At 42.0% G+C, this 23,340-nt stretch overlaps 1 protein-coding gene and 1 long non-coding RNA gene across 2 annotated transcripts in view; one reads left to right on the top strand and one right to left on the bottom strand.

Moving 5' to 3' along the window:
- Positions 1–23,340, top strand: part of sfxn5b (sideroflexin 5b) — a 183,071-nt gene that overhangs the window by 54,585 nt on the left and 105,146 nt on the right. Inside the window, exons 6-7 of the mRNA XM_048600776.1 lie at positions 14,463–14,578; positions 22,442–22,527. Coding sequence (XP_048456733.1) covers positions 14,463–14,578; positions 22,442–22,527 — 202 coding nt within the window. The remainder of the gene's footprint in view (positions 1–14,462; positions 14,579–22,441; positions 22,528–23,340) is intronic.
- On the bottom strand, positions 3,122–8,239 carry LOC125484141. Its single transcript, XR_007262991.1, has 2 exons — positions 7,714–8,239; positions 3,122–3,184 (listed from the first exon to the last, which is right to left on the bottom strand). It is a non-coding gene; the product is annotated as an uncharacterized LOC125484141 (long non-coding RNA).

Here is a 23,340-nt window from a genome sequence, read left to right on the forward strand (position 1 = left end):
TTTTGTTCCTGATTTACAGCATCCGCAGTTCTTTTGGTTTTTATTTAGTAAGGAATTTACATTTGTCTTCACTAATCTTTTTCTTTCTACATAGTTTTTGCATTCTGCATTTATCTTCCTTAAATGTTTACTCACATATTCTATTTTCCTCCTCTTAATCAATCTCTTGGTCCTCCTTTGCTGACTTGGGCTTTCTATTTTTACTGTCAAATTTATATGACTCCTCTTGGGATCTAATACTTTTGTTAACCATGGTTAGGCCACTTTGTCTATTGTGTTATTTCCCAAAAGGAATACATAACTGCTATAATGCCTTAAGTATTGACCATTCCGTATCCAATGTCATGTCTTCTAATGAAGCTACCCAGTTTCTCGCAGTCAACTCACCCTTCATACTTCTGTAGTTTCCTCTCTTTAGATTTAAAACCCTGATTTCAAATTCACTTTGGATTGCAATGAAGAATTCTATGATGTAATGGTCGTATTTTCCTAAATGATCTCTTGCAACAAGGTTATTAATTTGGGGCAGTGCGGTGGCACAGTGCTCAGAACCTGGGTTCAATTCCAGCCTTGAGCACCTGTCTGTGTGGCGTTTGCATGTTCTCCCCATGTCTACGTGGGTTTCCTCCTACAGTCCAAAGATGTGCACATTAGTTGGATTGGCCATGCTAAATTGCCCTGTAGTATGCAGGCTAGGTAGGTTAATCAAGGTAAATGTGGGGTTACAGAGATGTGGTGGGATGCTGTTTGGAGGGTTGGTGAAGATTCATTGGGCTGAATGGCCTCTATCTTCACTATAGGGATTCTATAATTCCAACTTCTTCACTTTTCACAAAAACAAATTTGGGATAGCCTGTACCCTAGTTGGTTCCTCAACATACTGGCCTCAAATACCATCTTGTATACATTCCAGGAATTTAACTGCTAATGTGGTTTGCCCAGTCTATATGTAGATTAAATCACCCATGATTACTGTAGCATCTTTGTCGCATGCATCACTAATTTCCTGTTGAATATCATCCCCTGTCTCACCCCTACTGGAGGCCTATAGACAATCCCACTTATGGTTTCTGCCCCTTGTTTCTTCTTAGCATGACCGAGACTGATTCCATATCTATATTTCCTGCACTATTACATCTCTCACTAACAATATCATCCCACCTGCTTCTGAATACCCTTAGATGTTCAGTTCTTTTTTAACATTCACAATCATACCATTATGTTTGCAACTGTTTGCACTGTTAATTTGTCTACCTTATTACAAATAGTACCTTTAGACATTTATTTGACATTTCCACACATTTTTCTTTGTACTGTTTCCCTGTTTGCTGCTAGCCCTTATTTTCTCTGCATCCACTTTTGCTTTCTATTTTTCTACCTTTCATTTCCATTTCTGGTTTCTTCACTCTTTTCTCCCAACACAGATTCCCTTTCCCCTGCCACTAAATTCTGCTTAAATCCTCCCTCACAATATTCACAAAAGCCCTGTGTGGATATTGGTCCCAGCCCTGCTGAGGGGTAACCCATCCAGCTTGTAGAGATGCCATCCTTCCCAGAATCAGTCCCAATTTCTCAAAAGTCTAAATTCCTTCCTCTGACACCATCCGTCTAGCTGTGCATTGATTCGGTCTGCTCTCCTATCCCTGATCTCATGAACATGAAGCTTTGGGAGTAATCCTGAGATTATTCCCTTTGAGGTACAGTTTTTTAATTTCCTAGCTCCTTAATTTCTTGGCTCCTTATATTCTGCTTGCAGGACACCATCCTTTTCACCTATATTGTTGGTACTGGCATGGACCATGACCTCTAGCTGTTTACCCTATCCTTTCAAAATGTCCTGCAGCTGCTCAGTGACAGCCTTGATCCCGTTACCAGGGAGGAAACATAGCATCCTAGTGTCATGTCTACAGCCTCAGAAAAGTCTGTCTCTTCCCCTTATGATAGAATCCCCTATCATATTGTTCTAAAACTTTTTATTTCTCAACGCCCCATACCGCTGAGCCACTCCTTGTGCTAATGACTTGATTCTCACTGCACGTCTCTGAGAAACTGTATCCTAGCAGTAGCCAAAATGGAAACTCTGTTAAAGAAGGAAATTGAAGCTGGGTCATTAACTATACTCGAGTTTGAGATATACGGATTTTTAGTCAGTTAGGGAATCAAGTATTACGCGGAAAAAGCAGGAAAGTGGAATTGAGGATTATCAGATCATAATGTAATAGATTAGATTATCATAATCTAATTGTATGACAGAGCAAACTCAATGTGTCAAATGGCCTATTTCTGTTCCTAATACTTATAATCTTATGTCCCCAGGGAACTCCTGCAATACCTGCTGGTGTTTATACTCTGCCTGCTAGTCCCCATTCCATTTCTGCGTGTCTATTCTTTACTCATGGTGTGACTACCTTGTTCTACATGTTCTCCATGTAGACCTCAGTCTTATGGATGTTCCACAGGGACTCCAGCCTCTTCTCCAGATCTGAATAGTGGATTTCCAAGAGGTACAGCTGGAGACACTGCCAGCACATGGTCACCCAAAGCACTGGAAATGTTTCTAATTTCCCACATTACACAGATGGAGCATTACACTGAGCCCCAGCTGCCTTGCTGTGACATACCCTTAAATTAGTCCCTTTACGTTTACTTCTTAAGAGTTCAGGGTATTTACAGGAAAAGACAGAGTAGATAAAGATAAACTATTTTCCACTATTTGGGGATTCTAGAACTAGAGGGCATTATCTGAGATTGGGGCCAGACCATTCAGGATAGACGTTAGGAAGCACTTCTACACACAAAGGATGGTAGAAGTTTGGAACTCTCCTCTACAAATAGTAGTGATGATGGATCAGTTGTTAATTTTAAAATTTAAAGATAATTTTTTATTAAACAAAGGTATATGGAGTTAGGCCACAGATCAGCCATGACCTCATTGAATGGCAGAATGGGCTTGAGGGGCTGAATTGCCTACTCTTCTTCCTATGTTCTTAAGAGATATTAAATACTAGGGGCCTTGTTCTATCATTAATACTTTAAATACTCTTAATCTAACTAAAGTCAAATTTTACTGTAAACACTCATCAGTAGAATTACTCACCTGATTTTACTTATTAAGGTCATACCTTATCTCATGCTGTTCTTCCCACTATGTCTCTGCTGAGTATTTTTGCAATTCAATATATGCCTGAAAAGAAAGAATTTGCAGGATTACAGTGAAAGAGCAAAGAATTGGAACAAATTAGTTTGCATTGTCTCAAAGCTTAGGGATGATGGGCTGAGAGGGCTCATTCTATTCTGTATTAGTTTATAAAACTCTGTATTAATCACCAGGCTCATCTAAAATGCTTCAGACATTCTTATAAGGGGCCTTTAATTTCAATGTTTACAGCTATTCTCAGCATGGATCTCAATTGCTGATGAACAATTTTGTTAAATTCCCTGTCCATTTCTGGCTCACACTGATTGTTCTTATTAACCATGACTTTTCCTTGTGAATTTTCAAACTTTTCTTCACCTGAACTCTTTCTCCACCAACCCTCCACCAGTTGTAGAATTTGGCAGGACACTGACCCCAAATCCATTTAGGTTCAGCCCATCCCAAAGAACTACAATGTATTTCCAGAATACTGGTGCCACTGCCCATGAATTGAAACCCCATCTGCTAAACACCACTCTTTTGAGCCATAGATTTAATTCTGTAATAAAAACCGAAAGAACTACGGATGCTGTAAATCAGGAACAAAAACAGAAGTTGCTGGAAAAGCTCAGCAGGTCTGGCAGCATCTGTGAAGAAAAAGTCAGAGTTAACGTTTCGGTCCGGTGACCCTTCCTTGGTATAATTCTCTATTCTGTTTGTCCAAATGCTTCATGTAACCATCCAGAGATGATTGCCTTTCATGTGTACTCACTAATTCTGTTTATTGATTTGGATCTGGGGACTGAATGTCTGGTGGCTAAATTGGCTGGTAATACCAAAATGAATAAGAAAGTAAGTTGACAAGAGGAGTTAAAGACTGCAAAGAGAAAGAGCCGAGATGGTCATATCACTGAACTAGCAATCCCACAATGGCAAGTGTGATTTTTATTCATCAAAAAGGAGTTACAATAAGAAATTACAAACCTATGTGGTTCACGGTCCTATAGGAAAGAAAATCTGCCATCTTTGTCTGCTTTAGCTCACATGGGACTCCAAACGCAGAGCAACTGAAGCAGTCCATGTCCAAATGTCAAAAGACCTGAACATGTGCCAAGTAACGTTTGTACTGCAAAATGCTAGTCAATGACCATCTCCAACAAAAGAGAGTCTGGCCAACAACCCCTGATATTCAGTGGCATAACCATCACTGAATCCTCCACTTACATTGACTCAATTGGACTAGCAATGTAAGTGGAGTGTAGGTCAGAGACTAGAAATCATGCAACGGGTAACTCACCTCCTGACTCCTTATAGCCTGTCCACTATCTACAAGGCACAAGTGCAATGGTATCTCCATCTGCCTGGATAAGTGCAGCACCAACAACACTCGAGAAGCTTGACACCATCCAGGACAAAGCAGCCTGCTTGATTGGCACCACATCCACAATCTTCAAAATTCAGTCCCTTTATCACTGATGCACAGTGGCAGCAGTGCATGCAATCACTGGAGAAAAGTGTACTGATAAAAATGAACGAGGGAAACTCATGAGGCCAAAGGCCAATCCATTCCCTGGTCGCTCATATATTAATGGAAGTAGGTATGGAGATAGATTATTCAAAGTAATTGTCAAAGCGTCTTTAGACTACGGAAAAGTCGCAGAAGATTAAAAAACTGCCAATGTAACATCTTTAATCAAACAGGGAGAAAGACAAAAATCCGGTCACTAAATAGCTTAACATTTGTCATTAGGAAAACGTTAAAGTCAGCTATGAAGTAGTAGAGCATTTAGAATATATCATTTAATCAAGTAAAGGCAGAATGACTTCATTATAGGGGAGATTATGCCTGACAAATTTATCAGAATTCTTTGTGGACCTAACAAGCAGATTAGGTAAAGGGGAGCAAGTAGATATAATATATTTGAATTTCCAAAAGGTGTCCAATATGGTACCTTACACAAGCCAACTTAATAAGAGCCTATTGTATTGGAAGTAGACTATTAGCACAGATAGAGGATTGGCTAATTAATTGAAGACGGAGATGGGGGTAAATGGAGCATTTTCAGAATGGCAACCTATGACTAAGAGAATACCACAATATATACTAATGACTTGGATAATGGAAGTGAATGTACTATTGCCAGGTTTGCGAACGATGCTAAAATAGGTGGGGAAGGCAAATGGTGAGGATTCTGGGGAAAATGCTTGAATCTATCATTAAGGAAGAAATAGCAAGACATCTGGATATAAATTGTCCCATTGGGAACACCCAGCATGGGTTCATGAAGGTAGGTCATGTTTAACTAATTTGGTAGAATTCTTTGAGGACATTACTTGCATGGTGGACAATGGGGAACCTGTGGATGTGGTGTATCTGGATTTCCAGAAGGCATTTGACAAGGTGCCACACCAAAGGCTGCTACATAAGATAAAGTTGCACGGCATTACAGGTAATGTATTGGCATGGATAGAGGATTGGTTGACCAGTAGAAAGCAAAGAGTAGGGGTAACTGGGTGTTTTTCTGTTTGGCGGTCAGTGGCTAGTGGTGTGCCTCAAGGATCAGTGTTGGAACCGCAATTGTTTACAATTTACATAGATGATTTGGAGTTGGGGACTAAGTGTGGTGTGTCAAAATTTGCAGATGACACTAAGGTGAGTGGTAGAGCAAAGTGTGCAGAAGACACTGAAAGTCTGCAGAGGGATATAGACAGTCTAAGTGAGTGGGCAAAGGTCTGGCAGATGGAGTACAATGTTGATAAGTGTGAGGTCATCCATTTTGGTAGGAATAACAGCAAAATGGACTATGTTTTAAATGGTAAAAAATTGCAGCACGCTGCTGTGCAGACGGACTTGTGTGTCCTTGTGCATGAGTCGCTAAAAGTAGGATTGCAGGTGCAGCAGGTAATTAAAAAGGCAAATGGAATTTTGTCTGCCATTGCTAGAGGGATGGAGTTTAAAAACAGGGAGGCTATGCTGCAGCTGTATAGGATCCTGGTGAGGCCACACCTGGAGTACTGTGTGCAGTTTTGGTCTCCTTACTTGAGAAGAGATATACTAGCACTGGAGGGGGTGCAGAGGAGATTCACTTGGTTGATTCCAGAGTTGAGAGGGTTGGATTATGAGGAGAGACTGAGTAGACTGGGATTATACTCATTGGAATTGAGAAGAATGAGGGGAGATCTTACAGAAACATATAAGATTATGAAGGGAATAGATAAGGTGGAGGCAGGGAGGTTGTTTCCGCTAGCAGGTGAAACTAGGACTAGAGGGCATCGCCTCAAAATAAAGGGAAGCAGATGTAGGACTGAGGTCAGGAGGAACTTCTTCACCCAAAGGGTTGTGAATCTGTGGAATTCCCTGCCCAGTGAAGCGGTTGAAGCTACCTCGCTGAATGTTTTTAAGTCAAGGCTAGATAAATTTTTGAACAGTAAAGGAATTGAGGGTTATGGTGAGTGGGCGGGTAAGTGGAGCTGAGTCTCAAAAAGATCAGTCATGATCTTATTAAATGGCGGGGCAGGCTCAAGGGGCCGGATGGCCTACTCCTGCTCCTAGTTCTTATGTTCTTATGACACAAATATTTAGTTAAGTTAGTGGGCAAAAATTCTCAGAGAATATAATGTGGCAAAAAATGAATCTGTGGGATTCACTACCCAAAAGTGCAGTAGACGCCAGGATACTGAATAAGATTAAGCCAATTATCGACAGGTTTTTAATAGTAATGAGTGAAAGGAATATGGGATACAGGCAGGAAAATGGAATTGAGGGCGAAATTAGATCAGTCATGATTGTATTAAATTTTCAAGATGCTGAATTTCCTACTCCTGCCCCTAGTTCTTATGTTCTTATGCATTTTGGGAGGAAGAATAGAGGAGCTCAGTATTATTTAAATAAAGACTACAGAAAGCTACAGCGCAGAGGATTTGGGAGTCTTCGTACATAAATGACAAAAAGCTAGCACACAAGTTCAGGGGGTAATAGGGAAGATAAATGAAATATTGCCCTTTATTTCAAAGCAGTTGTGTACAAAAATAGGGCAATCTTGCTAACATATACAAAGCACTGGTTAGACCACAACTGAATTACTATGAACAATTTTGGGCTCCTTATCTAAGCAAAAATATACTAGTATTGGAGACAGTCCAACGAAGGTGAAAAGATGAATTTCAAGCTGAAATTACAAGCTGAAATGTGGTATAGTAAAAATGGTTTATTATTTATCCATCTCTCTACTTAATCTTGTCTGCGATCTATTTAATTGTTTTCATGATTAAATGGGCAATCTCTCCTTTTGAATCCAAACATAATTAGTCCAAGCCCAGTAAGTTTATGTGCCTTTTCAGCAGACTCTATGTTGATTACTTTTGATGTAAGGCAGTGTCACATTGTTCGTGCCCAAACCATAGAGAAGGTGAATGTACCCATAATTTTATTGCAGATTGCCATGTGTGGAATCAATGGACGAAAGCTTGACATTGTTTGTTTAGTCACGTCTGTCAAACATTACAATAAGGAGCAATAATCAACATCAAATCTTCCTTTCTTTTTATGTTCTAATCTTCCAAAATCATAAACTTACCATGTGTCTCAGAAGGTAGGAGAATTTCTTCAAGATTGTAGAGGCCACTTTGATTCTGCCATGGTATATTGTATTAATAACACAGAAAGAGGCCATTCAGCCTGACAGATCTATGCCTGTGTTTAAGCTCCACAGGAACTTCCTCATGCCCTACTTCATCTCACCATATCAACATATTGCTCTATTCTTCTTTTCCTTTCTCCTAAAATACTGCTATGCTTTTTGCCTCAGCCACTCCATGTGGTCGTGAGTTCCACATTCTCACCACTCTGTGTGTTCTTCCTGTGCTCTGGTAAATACCAGGAGCTCAAGCTGCTGTCCCTTGGAGCTTCAGTTGGTGTTGGTTTTGCTCCGCAGGCAATATCCCGGTCTTCGTTAATATTTATCTCTGTAAGCCGATAACTCCTCAGCGCTGCACACAGCCTACTGATTTGAAAACTGTGTGAGTTCCAGAACGCTTTGTCATTGCAGGCATGGCAGAGAGCTGGCCTGGCTTCCATTCACAGACAAGTACCAGCAGCTGTTGTCAGAGCTCTCTAAGGCGTCCTGTGTTGTGAAAGCCTTGGGGAGGCCTGATTGTGAGCTCATGCGCTAATTAATTTGTTTGCTTATGTGATGATTAACCCTCTCCTGATTTTGGTACTTTTAATAGCTTGGGAGATCTTTACTCCATAGGCTGCAGAGACACACCCACACTCTCTCTCTCTCTTTCTCTCTCTCTTACATAGTCACAAAAGAATATATACCTTACCATCTGTATGTACAAAAAAAATCACCCTACAATGTCATGTGGCACCTTTATTCAAAAAGAGAAGGAAACAACAACCATGTAATTGTAGGTCAGTTGGTTTAACATCTGACATCGGGCAATGTTTGCATCTAAAAGGATATAATAAGAATATGATAGCAGAGCATTTGGCACTTCACCTATCGTTGAACTCCAGAGTTTCAGACCGATTGATTGGGCTTACAGAATTGGAAGACTGCCCTCAATAGGATAACAAATGCAAATGGAGGTGGCCAACTTACACCCTTAGTTACTCACTTTTATACTATTGTTATAACTACAAAATTAAAGTGGGTATCTGCCAGAAATAGAGCTAAAGTCTGGTTTAGTTGGGTCCTCAATTTCCACCCAAGATTCCTAGATGGCCAGTTTGTAGGGGATTTTCCACCTGCCCCTTATGGAACCTGATGGGGATGGTCTCAACAGCGAGTCAGTGCATTGTGGCCCCATGCCCAAAGTCAGGGCAGGCTTACTAGTAGTTTTGGGACCCAGCTGAAGTTTGAGACCAGAATTGAGGCCTGATCACCATCATCAATTTGTTGCCACAGAGGGCCTACCAAACACTATCTCAGGATTTCTTATTGGAATTCCCAGAATGTTTGTGTGGCAAAAGCCAGAGACATTGACACAACCTTAGTCATCACCATGGTATACATGGATTTAAGTAAGGCGTTTGATAAAGTTCCCATGGTAGGCTCATGCAGAAAGTAAGGAGGCATGGGATAGCAGGAAATGTGGCAGATTGGATTCAGAATTGGCTGACCCTTAGAAGACAAAGGGTGGTAGTGGACGGAAAATATTCAACAAGGTGCTCGGTTACGAGTGGTGTACCACAAGGATCTGTTCTGGGTCCTTTTCTATTTGTGACTTTTGTAAATGGTTTGGATGTAAGAGTGGAAGGGTGGATTAGTAAGTTTGCGGATGATACGAAGGTAGGTCGAGTTGTTTATAGTGCGGAGGGCTGTTCTAGGTTACATAGGGACATTGATAGGATGCAGAGCTGGGCTGAGAAGTGGCAGATGGAGTTTAACCCTGAAAACTGTGAGGTGATTCATTTTGGAAGGACAAACTTGAAAGCAGAATACAGGATTAACGGAAAGATTCTTGGCAATGTGGCGGAGCAGAGGGATCTTGGGGTTCATATCCACAGTTTCCTGAAAGCTGCCACCCAGGTGGATAGAGTTGTTAGGAAGGCGTATGGTGTGTTAGCTTTCATTAATAAAGGGATTGAGTTCAAGAGCTGTGAAGTTGTGCTCCAGCTATACAAAAGCCTGGTTTGGCCACATCTGGAGTATTGTGTCCAGTTCTGGTCGCCTCATTACAGGAAAGATGTGAAAGCATTGGAAAAGGTGCAGAGGAGATTTACCAGGATATTGCCTGAAATGGAGGGAAGGTCTTACGAGGAAAAGTTGAGATAGTTAGGGCTTTTCTCTTTAGAATGACGAAGGATGAGAGATGACTTGATAGAGGTGTACAAAATGATCAAAGGTATAGAGAGAGTGGATAGCCAGAGACTTTTTCCTCGGATGGAGGTAGCTTTTACGAGGGGGCATAGTTTTAAAGTGAGTGGAGGTAGATATAGGGGAGACATAAGAGGTAGATTCTTTACTCAGAGAGTGGTAGGGGCATGGAATGCATTGCCAGAGAGGGTAGTGGAGTCAGCCTCATTAGGGGCATTTAAGCAGCCATAAGATAGGCATATGGATGATAGTAAAGGTAGGGGTGGAGGTTAGATAGACTTTAGGTTTAGGGTAAAATTTCGGCACAACATCGTGGACCGAATGGCCTGTACTGTGCTGTACTGTTCTGTGTTCTATGTTCTATCAGGAACTTACACAACGCTACACATTTTACCAAGATAACTGATAGAGGCTAATTGAGGAAAATTGCAGTTTAATATGCATTTCTTTAAAGATTATCTGTAATTTAAATTGCTAAGACTACAGCAGCTGTTTAATTAATATAGACAGCAAGTTTTCTTTCACTTTCCTCTTGCTCTTAGACACAGACCACTCTGCCTTGCTCTTGCATTTCTCTGTCTCCCTCTCTATTTTTATATAATATCAGGCTGCCATGAATATTACAGAGAATAGCACTCAATGGCTTCAATTTTCACAACCATGGATTGCCTCTTCATTAGTACAAAACTGGCAGAGGAGGCCAAATACTGGAAGTCCAAGCTCAATACCATATTAATGGAAGTAGGAATGGAGACAGTTTGCATTTTGCACATGCTAATTTTTTTGTGTGCAAAGTATACCTGGTAGGAGCAGGTTTTAACATTTTGGATACATAGGGTATCCACTTGGAGAGGTAAGGTACACTTTGGGGTTGCGATAATAAGCATGCACTCTGTGGAGCTCCAACAGTATAATCAGTAAGAAGGTCTGTGATACAATTAAAGAAATCAGCATAGACAGAGAGAAGGTTCTGACGGTCTTCAGGCTTAAAAGTAGCTAGGTATCCAGGGATGGATAAATGTATCCGAGCTTATTGCATGGGGCATGGGAGGAAATAACAGGGGCACTTGCAAAAATTTAATTCCTCTCAGGCCATAGTAGAGGTACTGGAGGACTGGAGAACAGGCAATGGGGTATTCTAGAAGGGAGCATATCTAACTTTAGTGGTGGGGAAACCATTGGAAGCAATTCTGAGGGACAAATTAATCTGCATTTGGAGAGGCAGGGATTAATCAAAGACAGTTAGCATGGTTTTGTAAAAGGGGAATCATGTCTGACCAATTTGATTGAATTTTTCAAGGAGGTGACCAGTTGTGTAGGTGAGGGCAATGTTTTTGATCTAGTCTGCTTGGACTCAAGTGAAGCTTTTGTTAGGGCCCAGATATAAGACTAATAGTGAAGTTAAGTTGGGATTCAAGGAAATTTGCGAAATTGGATCCATGATTGGCTGACTGGCAAGAAGCAGAGGAAGATGGTTGAGGGATTTTTTTCCAACTGGATGTCTGTGTACGCTGGAGTTAAGACCTATGTCTTAAATGGGCAACCCCTTAATTTTAACCTATAATTATTTAAATTATTGGCAAAGATCTGTAGCTAGGGTTGTGGATGAGGTTGTTGACTTGCTCGCCGATCTGGCTTGTTTTTGTTCAGACATTTTGTTTCCATGCTAGGTGACATCATGAGTGGAGCCTCCGATGAAGCAACATTATTCTACTCCGCTTGGAATTTATACTGTGCATCAAGGACATATCAGAACTGACAACAAGACTCCTAAGACCACGAGGAATCATGGTGGCCCACAAACCCACAGCCACTCTACGACAAACACTCACAAGGATTAAAGACCCCATTCCCACAACATGCAGAACCAATGTGGTTTACAAAATACCATGCAACAACTGCCATAAACATTACAAGGACAGACAGGAAGGAAACTAGCCATCAGAATGCATGAATATCAGCTAGCAGCAAAATGGCATGACGAACTCTCCTCAATATCGATACATTCAAACAATGAAGGCCATCAGTTTGACTCGGACAAAATAACCATAGTAGGGCAAGTCAAACATAGACATGCACGGAATTCCTGGAGGCATGATTCTCCACCCATACTTCAATCAACAAACATATAGAATTGGACCCCATATACAAACCCATACAGATCAAAACCAGAAATGACAGTACTCACCATAACGGACCACACAGTATAAATTCCAAGCAGAGTAGAATAACATTGCTTCGTCGGAGGCTCCACTGATGATGTCACCTAACATGGTGACGAAACGTTTGAACAAAAACAAGCCAGCTCGGCGAGCAAGTCAACAACCTTTAACCTATAATTCATAGTTCTAAACTCTCCCACAAGATGAAGCATCTTTTCAACATCCACCTAAGCAAATCTCCTCAGAATCGTACATTTCAATTAAGTCACATCTGACTCTTCTAAACTCAGGGGACACAGGCGTGGCCTGACTAGCCTTTCCCCATAAGGCAATCTGCTCATTCCAGGTAATAGTTTAATAAACCTCTGAACTGCTCCCATCGTATTAAGATCCTTCCATAAGTATGGTGACCAGTGCTGTAAACAGCATTCCAGATGCAGTCTTATCAATACACAGTGTAGCTGAAGCATAAACTTCCTACTCTTGCATTCAATTCCCATCACAATAAGCCATAACATTCTATTAGATGTCGTGATTACTTGCTGTACCTATATATTCAACTTCTGTGATTCATGCACTCGGACCCCCAGATCCCTCTGCATCTCAGAGCTCTGCAACATCTCACCAATTAGATAATATGCTTCTTCTTTATTCTTTCTGCCAAAATGGATGAATTCACACTTCCCCACACTATGCTTCATATTGCCAGATCTTTGCCCACCCACTATATCCCTTTGTAGGCTCCTTATGTCATTTTCACAACTCACTTTCCTACCTATCTGTCTCACAGATTTACAGTTCTGAGTGGTTATAAATTCTTTGAGGCAGAACTGTGAATTCTGTTCCTTTTATTCAGGTTTTAGGGGAAATTTAATGTCGAGATTTTCATTCATGGGAATGATTTTGTTAAACAGTGAAATCTTCAATAGAGACTGAAGAACTTTATTTTATCTCATCTCATGAGGTATGCCCATGATAGACGGTGGGTGTGTTGGCATGGTAGGTGTAAGGGCAAAATGTGATTGGTTCATAGGAACAGAGTAGCTATTCAGCACATTTAGCCTGCCCTGCATTCCAGATCATGTCTGATCATTTTCTAATTGCCATTTTCCTGAACTGTTTCCATATCCCCTAATGCTGTTAGGTTGCAGAAAACTACTTATTTCTGCCTGGAACCTGCTCAGTGATTGAAGTTCGTCAGCCCTCCAGGTCAGTTAATTCCAAAGATTCACCACCTTCTGGTTGGTGAGACTATGAGTTGGCACTAAGTTGACACAGTCCCAGTAGTGGGTCATTAGGTTGAGTAAAAGGGAATAGGTTGGCAGCGTGGGTATGAGAGGGATGGCTGCTCGATAGCATGGTGGGACATAGGAGGTTGTTTTGAAGGGATGAAGAGTGTTGCTCCCAAGAGACTTCACATGACTGGGGATTGCCTGTCCTGATTCCCGTAACACCCAGTCAAGCCAAAATGAAAATCTCAACTGCCATTGTTTAAAAAGGGCAGCAGAGATAATCCTGGAAATTACGGGACTGTGAACCCCTCAACAGTGGTAGGGAAGTTATTGGAAAAGATTCTCAGGGACAAGATCTGTAAGCATTTGGAAGCAAATAGACTGATTAGCAATAAACAGCATGGTTTTGTGCGAGGAAGGTCATACCTCACTAACTTGATCGAGGTTTTTGAGGAGGTGATGAGGATGATTGGTGAGGGAAAAGCAGTTGATGTTGTCTCTGTGGATTTCAGTAAAGCCTTTCACAAGGTCCCTCATGTCAGACTGGTACAAACGTTGAAGTCACCTGATATCAGGAGTGAGCTTGCAAAATGAATACAGAATTGACTTAGTCGGAGGATATAGGGTAGCGCTGGAAGGATGCTTTTCGGATTGAAAGGTTTTGACTAGTGAGGTTCCATAGGGATCAGTGCTGGGATCTCTGCTGTTCATAATCTACGTAAATGATTTGGAGCAAAATATAGCTGGTCTAATTAGTAAGTTTGCGGATGATACAAAGATTGGTGGAGTTGCGCAAAATGAGATCTTATATATAAATTTAGAAGAATAGGACTCTGTATGTATTCTAGAGGATTAAAACCTCTGTATGAAATAGGGGATCCTATTAAAACTCAGAGCAAGAAAGAACATTCAATAAAATCCTCATAGATCTGATTCTGAGAATGTGATAAAGACCTGGCCACTGGAACAGCCATTCTGGAGGAAATGATTTCCTTCTCTTCCAGAAATCCCATGATTCTATGATTTACTTTCCAGAATAATATATTTTTAAAAGGTCTGACTTTTCCAAAATATTGCTGAGTGCTTTGTATATTTTGTTTTCCTGCAGCAGCTGCAAATGTCTGCAATGTGGTGCTGATGAGACACAATGAGCTAGAGGAAGGGATCTCAGTGTTGGACATGGATGGAAATGTGATTGGATCTTCGAGGATCGCTGCCAGACATGTGTGTGTTTGACTCTGATTTTGTTTTGTTGCCTTTTGGTATTTACCCTCACTGTTGCTACAAGATTATTTTAATTGGCTGCCAAATCTGCCCTTTTGCATGTCAAAATTTCCCTCAACCCCATAATTGCCAGCTGTAACGTCAATTGCTTCTATCTTAAAATCTTTCTGAACTTCTCTAATGCCTACCCTTAGCTACACAGGATGGCATGCGGCTGATTTCCTAGGTAGGCAGGAAGAGCATCAGGGTTTGCCTATAGGAGTGCCCTCTTGCTCTTCCCTTCCCCTGACCAGGAACAAATCTTGAGGCACTTAAACTGTCCTCTAGTTTGGTCAGTTTAATGATGACAAAGGTGTCGTCCACGTAGTGTATCCATAGTTTTGGTTGGATTAGCGGAAGGGCCGTCCTTTCTAGTCTTTGCATCACTGCCTCTGCTATGAGTCCGGAGGTGGATGATCCCATGGGTGTCCCGTAGATTTGTTCATATGTTTGGCCGTTGATCATTAAACGGACTAAGCCAGAGGAGACACACAAACTCATAAACAACATCCTCACCGGAATAAAATTCACCAGAGAGGAGGAGAAGAACAAACAGCTCCCATTCCTGGACGTCATGGCAGAGCACAAGACAGGGGAACTCCAAACGAAAGTATACAGAGAAGCCACACACATGGACCAGGTACTGAACTTCAACAGTAACCATACCAGCACACACAAACGAAGCTGCGTGCGAACACTATTTAAACAGGCAACAACACACTGCAGCAACACGGACCTACGCCAAGAGGAAGAAGAATACCTCTTCCAGGTTTTCAAGGATAATGGATATCTAAAAAACTGGGTCAGAAGATGCCTACACGAACAACATCAGGAAGATACTACACGCCTCGACACACTCATCACACTACCCTACATCAGGAACACATCGGAACTAACCACAAGACTCTTACGACCGCTGGGCATCAGAGTGGCACACAAGCCCACATCAACCCTACGACGACTGCTCACCTGAACTAAATACGCACTCCCCGCCTTGGACAGGACCAATGTCATCTACAAGGTCCCCTGCAGAGACTGTGAGAAATACTACATCAGACAAACAGGAAGGAAACAAACAACAAGGGTACACAAACACCAACTGGCTACAAAAAGACACAACCAATACTCACTCATCTCAATCCACATGGATAAGGAGAACCACCAATTCGACTAGGACAACACCAAAATCCTGGGACAAGCTAAGCAGAGACAGGTAAGGGAATTCCTAGAAGCCTGGCACTGCACAAAGCATGCCATTAATAAACACATAGAACTCGACCCCATATACACTCCACTACGAAGGAAAACCGGAAGTGAGGCGATCCAGCTCAACAGACTCCAGAGTTTAAAAACCAGGGGGGAAAACACACCGATGCTTCATCGGAGGCTGCACTGAGGATGTTACCCAGCACGGTAATGAAACGTCTGCGGAACAACAAACCAGCTCGGCGAGCTAACCAACCTCAACACCCACAACCTGAGCTACAAATCTACTCCAAAACCTTAGAATGTAAGGTATTTAATGAGGCTAATTGGCTACATGACACTTGGGTCAGAGTTGTCCTGCTAGTCCTGATTGAGTTGCCAGTAAGCAACAGTTTGAGTCATACCTGGCACATTAGCAGATGGTTATGGTTGTATGAAGACAGTCATCTCCATTCTAGGACATCTCTGCAGGAGTTCCTCAGTGTTCTGTCCTTTGCCCAATCATCTTGAGTTGCCCCATCAATGACCTTCCCTCGAACATAAGGTCAGAAGAGGGGATGTTCGCTGATGATTGCACAATGTTCAGCTGCATTCATGACTCCTGAATATTGAAGCAGTCAAAACTGAAGCAGTCCCTGTCCAAATGCAACAAGATCTGGACAATATTCACGCTTGGGCTGAAAAGTGATAAGTAACATTCGCATCACACAAATGCCAGGCAATGACCATCTTCAATAAGAGACAATCTAGTCACCGCCCCTTGATGTTCTATCACTGAATCCCCCATTATCAACATCCTTGGGTTACATTTGAACAGAAACTTAACTGGACCCACCACATAAACACTGTGTCTATAAGAGCAGGTTAGAGGCTCGGAATACTGCGGTGAGTAACGCACCTCCTGACTCCTCAAAGCCTGTCCACCATCTACAAGGCACAAGTCAGGACTGTGATGGAATACTCCCCACTTGCCTGGATGAGTGCAGCCCCAACAACACTCAAGAAGCTTGACACCATCCAGGACAAAGCAGCCCACTTGATTGGCACCACATCCACAAGCATCCACTCCCTCCACCACCGACACTCAGTAGCAGCAGTGTGTACTATCTACAAGACGCACTGCAGAACTTCACCAAAGATCCTTCGACAGCACCTTCTAAACCCACAACCACTTCCATCTAGAAGGACAAATACAGTAAATACTTGGGAAAACCACTACTTACAAGTGTCCCCCCGAAGCCACTCCTTCACTGTCGCTTAGTCAAAATTGTAGAATTGCATCAGCAACCGTGTTACTATACCCAGAACTTGAAGTCAACCTTATAGAGACATTGCAGAAGCCTTGGAGCCTTGTTTGGGATACCGGTCGATGAAGATGCAGTCTACTTAAGTACTTTCTATTTATTCTTTCGTATCGTAAAATGCACCAGATTATGGCAACAAAACATTGTTCCTCTATTTCCGTAGATATATGGGGCAATAAACATCATTCATTCATACCTAAGGGCATTGTGGGTCAATCTAACCACCAACTTCTCATGGGCCGCTAGGGATGAGCCATAAAGGCTGGCCCAACAAACAATGCCTACGTCCCAAAAGTGAAAAGAAAAAAAGTCTTTATTTTGATTCCTTTCCTTGTCTCTATTTTGTTGAACTTTCTGGCTAAACTGCAAACACCTTTGTGTTCTAACTTTGTTCATATTACTGAAATCTGAATGGGAACTATATTTACAAGGAGCATAATACATTATCCCTGATATTCACTGCATTCAAGTGGATGAATGGGAGTGAACGCTCCTCAAGCAATTTCTCAAAATCTAGTCTGCGCTGTATTTCAGAACTCCCCCTGGGACCTGATCATTTCCCTCCTATGCTGACATGGCTTCAAAACTGTGAAGGTTTTTGCCTTCATTAGTGTTTCCAGGTGCGTTATCCAGTGGTCCATGACTTCAGCAGTCCCTAAAGAATGTGTTCAGCTGCCCCCACCATTTTCTGCACAAAGAAAGTAGATTAATAACATGAATAAATTAACTACACAAAGTTATAGTTTGAGAATAGTGCAATCGTTTTTTTTTAAATAGCACAAGTTTAGAGGCTAAACATTATTAAATGCTGGAAACATTTTATCAAGCTGATCAAATTGGGAAATAATAATGAAGCCTTGATATCTTGCTGTGGTGGATTCTATCGCAAGATCATTGATCTGAGCCATACATTCTAGTTTCCACAGAAACTGCATGATCTTCTAAGTGTTTCCAGCATTTTATGATTTGTTTCAGACTTACAACATCTACATTATTTCACTTTGTGTTTCCCAACTTACAGTTCCAGCTGAGGAGGAGAGAAGACAACAGAGAGGAAGGAAGGCAGCAAAGCAGGAGGTGAAGCAGGGACTATTGCAGAACAGAAAAGAGAAACCAGAATCAGCCAGCCATCTGACCCATAGCTAGCTAACCAGTCCAGAACCCAAAGGCTAGTGAGCCATCCAGCCAGCCCACAACCACCAAAGAACTAATGTTCAGGACTATTAGTAACCAACCAGGTTGCTCGAGAGCCCCAGTTTATGGTGAGCTGAGTGATGAGGTCATTAACTAAAGGAGAAACAGTAGCAGAGCTGAGCAGAGAGTTGGTAGGAAAGATAAGAGAGTTGAATAAATTTGTATCTAATCAATGATACAACAGTTAATGATTATGGAGACTCACTCAGTGATGCCCAGGATTGTCCTTGTAACTAAAGGATGTACAGTAAAAAGATCTTTCCAGTATTCTGTTTCAGGGTCCCTGTTACTCCTGATGGAAGTTACTGTTCAGGATTTTCAATTCTGCTTGGATATACTAGGGGATTAATATCACATTACTGACATCCTCAGGTAGCATGGTGGCTCAGCGGTTAGCACTGTTGCCTGACAGTGTCAGGGACCTAGGTTTGATTCTGTCCTAGGATAACTGTGTGGAGTTTGCATGTTTTCTCCGTGTCTGTATTGTTTCTGCCAGGTGTTCCAGTTTCCTCCCACAGTCCAAAGATGTCCAGGTTAGGTGAATTGGCCATGCTAAATTGTGTTATGGACCAGACTAAACCCTCTCAAAATATATTAAGAAGATAAGCTAGAGCCTGACTTTTCCTGATTTTAAGGGCAAGTGCCAGGCGTTGCATTCAGGATGCAATTCAATTGGTCTAACTACCAGTCTTGAAGCAAAGCATACTTTATTCATACACTATAGTTAAAAGACAAGGAGAGAAAGAAGAAATCAGAATAACTTAACTCCGTTGGAAAACTTTACAGAATAATAGATTAATTAACCACTAAACATCCCATACAGTAACATCCCATAAATACACCCTTTGCAAAGGCAAATTCAGCACAATAGATTATCTCACATGCAGTTCTCCAGTCCAGGAGAAAAAAACACCAAAGGAAAACTCTGAGAGAGAGAGTAGCAAGGAGAGATGTACTGCAGCTTCTAAACCCAGCTTCAAGACCCCAGCAACAACTGCTACTGCAAAACTAAAACTAAAAATCCTGGCTCTGTGGGAGCTTGACCCCACCCATTCAGGCTGCTTCTATTGTTCCAATTTTTAAAAAAATACACAAGGCCTCACAAGCAGTTTACTTTGTTGAATTCAAATATACAGCTGGTAAATGAATAAACTAGTTCCACCTGGCCCATATCCCTCCAAATCTTCCCCATTCATGTTCTTATCTAAGTGTTTTCTAAATGTTGTAACTGTGCCCGCATCGATCACTTCCTCAGGAAGTTCATTCCACACACGAACAACCCTCTGTGTAAAAAAACTTGCCCCTCATACCTTTTTAAAATCTTTCTCCTCTCACCTTAAAAATATGCCCACTAGTCTTGAAATCCCCCAAACTAGGGAAACAATATCTATGCACCTCTTGATTTTATTAACTTCAATAAGGTCACCCCTCAACCTACATGCCAGTGGAAAAAGTATCCCAGTCTCTCCTTATAACTTAAACCCTCCAGACCTGGTGACATCCTTGTTAATGTTTTCTGCACCCTTTCCAAATTAATAATATCCTTCCTATTGCAGGGCGACCAGAACTGTAAGCATTACTCCAAAGATGGCCTCACTAATGTCCTGTACAACCGCAACATGACATCCCATCTCTTATACTCAATGCTCTGAACAATGAAGGCTAGCGTGCCAAATGCCTTCTTCACTACCCTGTCTCCTTTTTTGAAAAAAGGAGGAAGGGATTAACTAGTCATCCAAATCTCATTGGTGGGCAAATTACTTTTTAAGAAGTTTGAAAGACAATACAAATCACCACTTAGAAAGGCATGGTTAAAGGAGGAGAAATTTAAAATTATGAGGTACCTAAATAGAGTATCTAGGAAGGATCCATTTCTGTTAGCAGAGAGGTCGGTAACCAAAGACATGCTTATTAAGTAATTGGTGGAAGAATTATGGAAGAATTGAGGAGTAATCATTTTCATGCAGAAATAATTGGGTCTGGAACTTTGCTTTCAGTTTAAAAGAGCAAAGGAAGCTTTATTCCGTATCACATCCCGTGTTGTCTCTGTCCTGGAACCTTTCTTCACTGGAGCGTAGGAGACTGATATTGACCTTATTGAGGTTCATAAAAGCACAAGGGACATAGATAAGATATATAACAAAGGTCTTTTCTGTAGGGTAGTGGACAGTGTGCAGATGGTTTACTTTCAGTTTAAAGCGTAGAGAAAGCTTTACACTGTATTTAACCCTGTGTTCGCCTTGCCCCAGGAGCGTTTGATACGGACAGTGTACAGAGAGCTTTACTTTCCATTTAGAAGAGTAGAAGGAACTTTATTTCCCATTTAAAGAGTGAAGAAAGCTGTACTCTGTATCTAACACCCTGTGCTGTACTTGTCCTGGGAGTGTTTGATAAGGTCAGTGTAGAAGAAGATTTACTTTGTATCTAACCCCTTGCTATCCCTATCCCGGCAGTGTTTGATGGGGACCGTGTAGAGGCAGCATTACGCTGTATCTAATGCTGCATTGTATCTGTCCTGGGAGTGTTGAATGCGAACGGTGTAGAGGAAGCTTTTCTTTCAGTTTAAAAGGGTAGACGGAGCTTCACTCTGTAACTAACCTGTGACTGTGTCCTAGGAATATTTGATGAGGACAGTATACAGAGAGCTTCCCCTTCCATTTAGACATCAACTTTCAAAAGTTGACTGGGGGAGTCTGTTCGTGAGTTCCCACTTGATGTCTGGCAAGTGGGAGGCTTTCAAAAGTAAGACGACGAGAATTCAGGGACAGCATGTTCCTGCTAGTGTGAAGGGCAAAGCTGGCAGAAGTAGGAACACTGGATGGCCAGAGATATGGAGGCTCTCGTCAAGAAAACAAAGGAGGCATACGTCTGGTACAAATAGCTGGGATCAAGTGAGCAGTATAGGGGGTGTAGGGCTACACTTAAGTGGGAAATCAGTGAGGCGAAAAGCGACATGCAATAGTTTTGGTAGATAAGTTCAAAACCCAAAGAGAGTCAGCAAGTATATTAAGGACAAAAGAGCAACTAAGGAGAGAGTAGAGCCCCTTAAAGATTAACGAGGCCATCTACATGTGTAACTACAGGAGATGGGTGAGATCCTAAACATATATTTCTCATCAGGGAGGTGATGGCCTAGTGGTATTATCACTGGACTGTTAATCCAGAGACCCAGATAACGTTCTGGGGGCTTGGGTTTGAATCCTGCCACGGCAGATGGTGGAACTGAATTCAATAAAATATCTGGAGTTAAGAATCTGTTGATGACTATGAATCTGTTGTCGATTGTCAGGAAAAACAATCGGTTCACTAATGCCCTTTCGGGAAGGAAACTGCCATCCTTACCTGGCCTATCACCCACATGTGACTGCAGACCTGCAGCAATGTGGTTGATTTTGAACTGCCCTCTGGGCAATTAGGGATGGGCAATAAATCCTGCCTGACCAGCAATGCCATCGTCCTGTTAATGAATAAAGAAGGAAGGAAAAAAGTACTTACTGTGGAGAAAGACATGGAAACTGGCACAAAGGTAGATAAAGCCCCAGGACTTGATCGGGGTGGCATGGTAGGTCAGTAGTTAGCAGAACTGCCTCACAACGCCAGGGACCATGGGTTCAATTCCAGCCTCGGGTGGAGTTTGCACATTCTCCCAATGTCTGCTTGGGTTTCCTCTCACAGTCCAACGATGTGCAGTTTAGGTAGATTGGCCATGCTAAATTTGCCCTTGGTGTTCAGGGACATGCAGTCTAGGTAGATTAGCCATTAGAAATGCGAGGTTACAGGTATAGTGTAGGGGGCTGGGTGGGATCGGTATGGGCTGAATGGCCTGTGTCCACACTGTACGGATATGATGAACTTTACTCTTCATGTAGTGCTTTACCTGGTCAGGGAGTATTTGCTAGACACTGGGTGGCTGAAATGGGCGCTTCTTCAGTGCTGATATGCCCATATAATGTGCCACAAATTCAGAGTTGAAGGGGAAGGTCCAGTTGGCAGTGCAATTTTTAGATCAGGAAATTAATCACAAATAGCCTGCATTGTCCGCGCAGCAGCATATATTTCACACCAAGCTTCAAGGGAGTGTCGGTATAGTGATTGCAATTATGTTTGTATGTTTTTCCAGGCACTGATGGAGACTGCCTTGACGAGAATAGCCCTCCCTATTCCTATCTTGGTGCTGCCCCCAATTGTTATGTCACTACTGGAAAAGTAAGTGTTGAGATCAAGTCCATTTCAATTGTTTCTGTAACTCATTGTTCACCAACTTTTGTTGGAGTTCCGAATCCTCCAGCACCCTATGCATTGGTCTAGATGATGGCCCAGAACTTTTCCAGAGCTGCTACTCCTCCATCGAATTGAGCAACAAAAGCTTTCACCAATCTAGAATTTTTGTTTCAGCCTTTTGAGTGTAAGCAAGGTGTGAGCCAGGTTGCAGTGGCACTTTCCTGGAGATGAATCAGAAGGCCAGCGACATAGGTGGAGAACATTTCTGCTGCTGCAGTGCTGGATGTCATCCAAGTCGTCTGTTCTGAACCAGTAGAGGAATTAGGAGAGGTGATGGTAAGGTTGAGTTGGACGTCTTCAGTGAAAATGAATGCTGTATTTTCAGATGATATCTGTTAGAGGCAACATGTACATAAGAAACAGAGAGTCAAGGACGGATCAGTGGTGGACATCAAAGATAACTGTGCATGAAAACGTTGCGGGTGATTCTCTAAATATGACTAGTTATGATGTGCAGGTGCCAATGTTGGACTGGGGCGGACAAAGGCAGAAGTCACACAACACCAAGTTCTATTCCAACAGGAACAAAAACTAAGTTGCTGGAAAAGCTCAGCAGGTCTGGCAGCATCTGTGGAGGAGAAAACAGAGTTAACGTTTCGGGTCCGGTTACCCTTCCTCAGAACTGATGGTGGCTGGGAAAATTTCACTTTATATGCAGAAAATAGGGAGGTGGGTGAGATTGGGAGTAAACGATAGGATAGAGCCCAAAGAGAGAGAAAGACAGTTGGACAGACAAAG

The sequence above is a fragment of the Rhincodon typus genome, chromosome 1 (assembly GCF_021869965.1).
Source record: "Rhincodon typus isolate 14 chromosome 1, sRhiTyp1.1, whole genome shotgun sequence".
In the NCBI taxonomy this organism is placed as follows: domain Eukaryota; kingdom Metazoa; phylum Chordata; class Chondrichthyes; order Orectolobiformes; family Rhincodontidae; genus Rhincodon; species Rhincodon typus.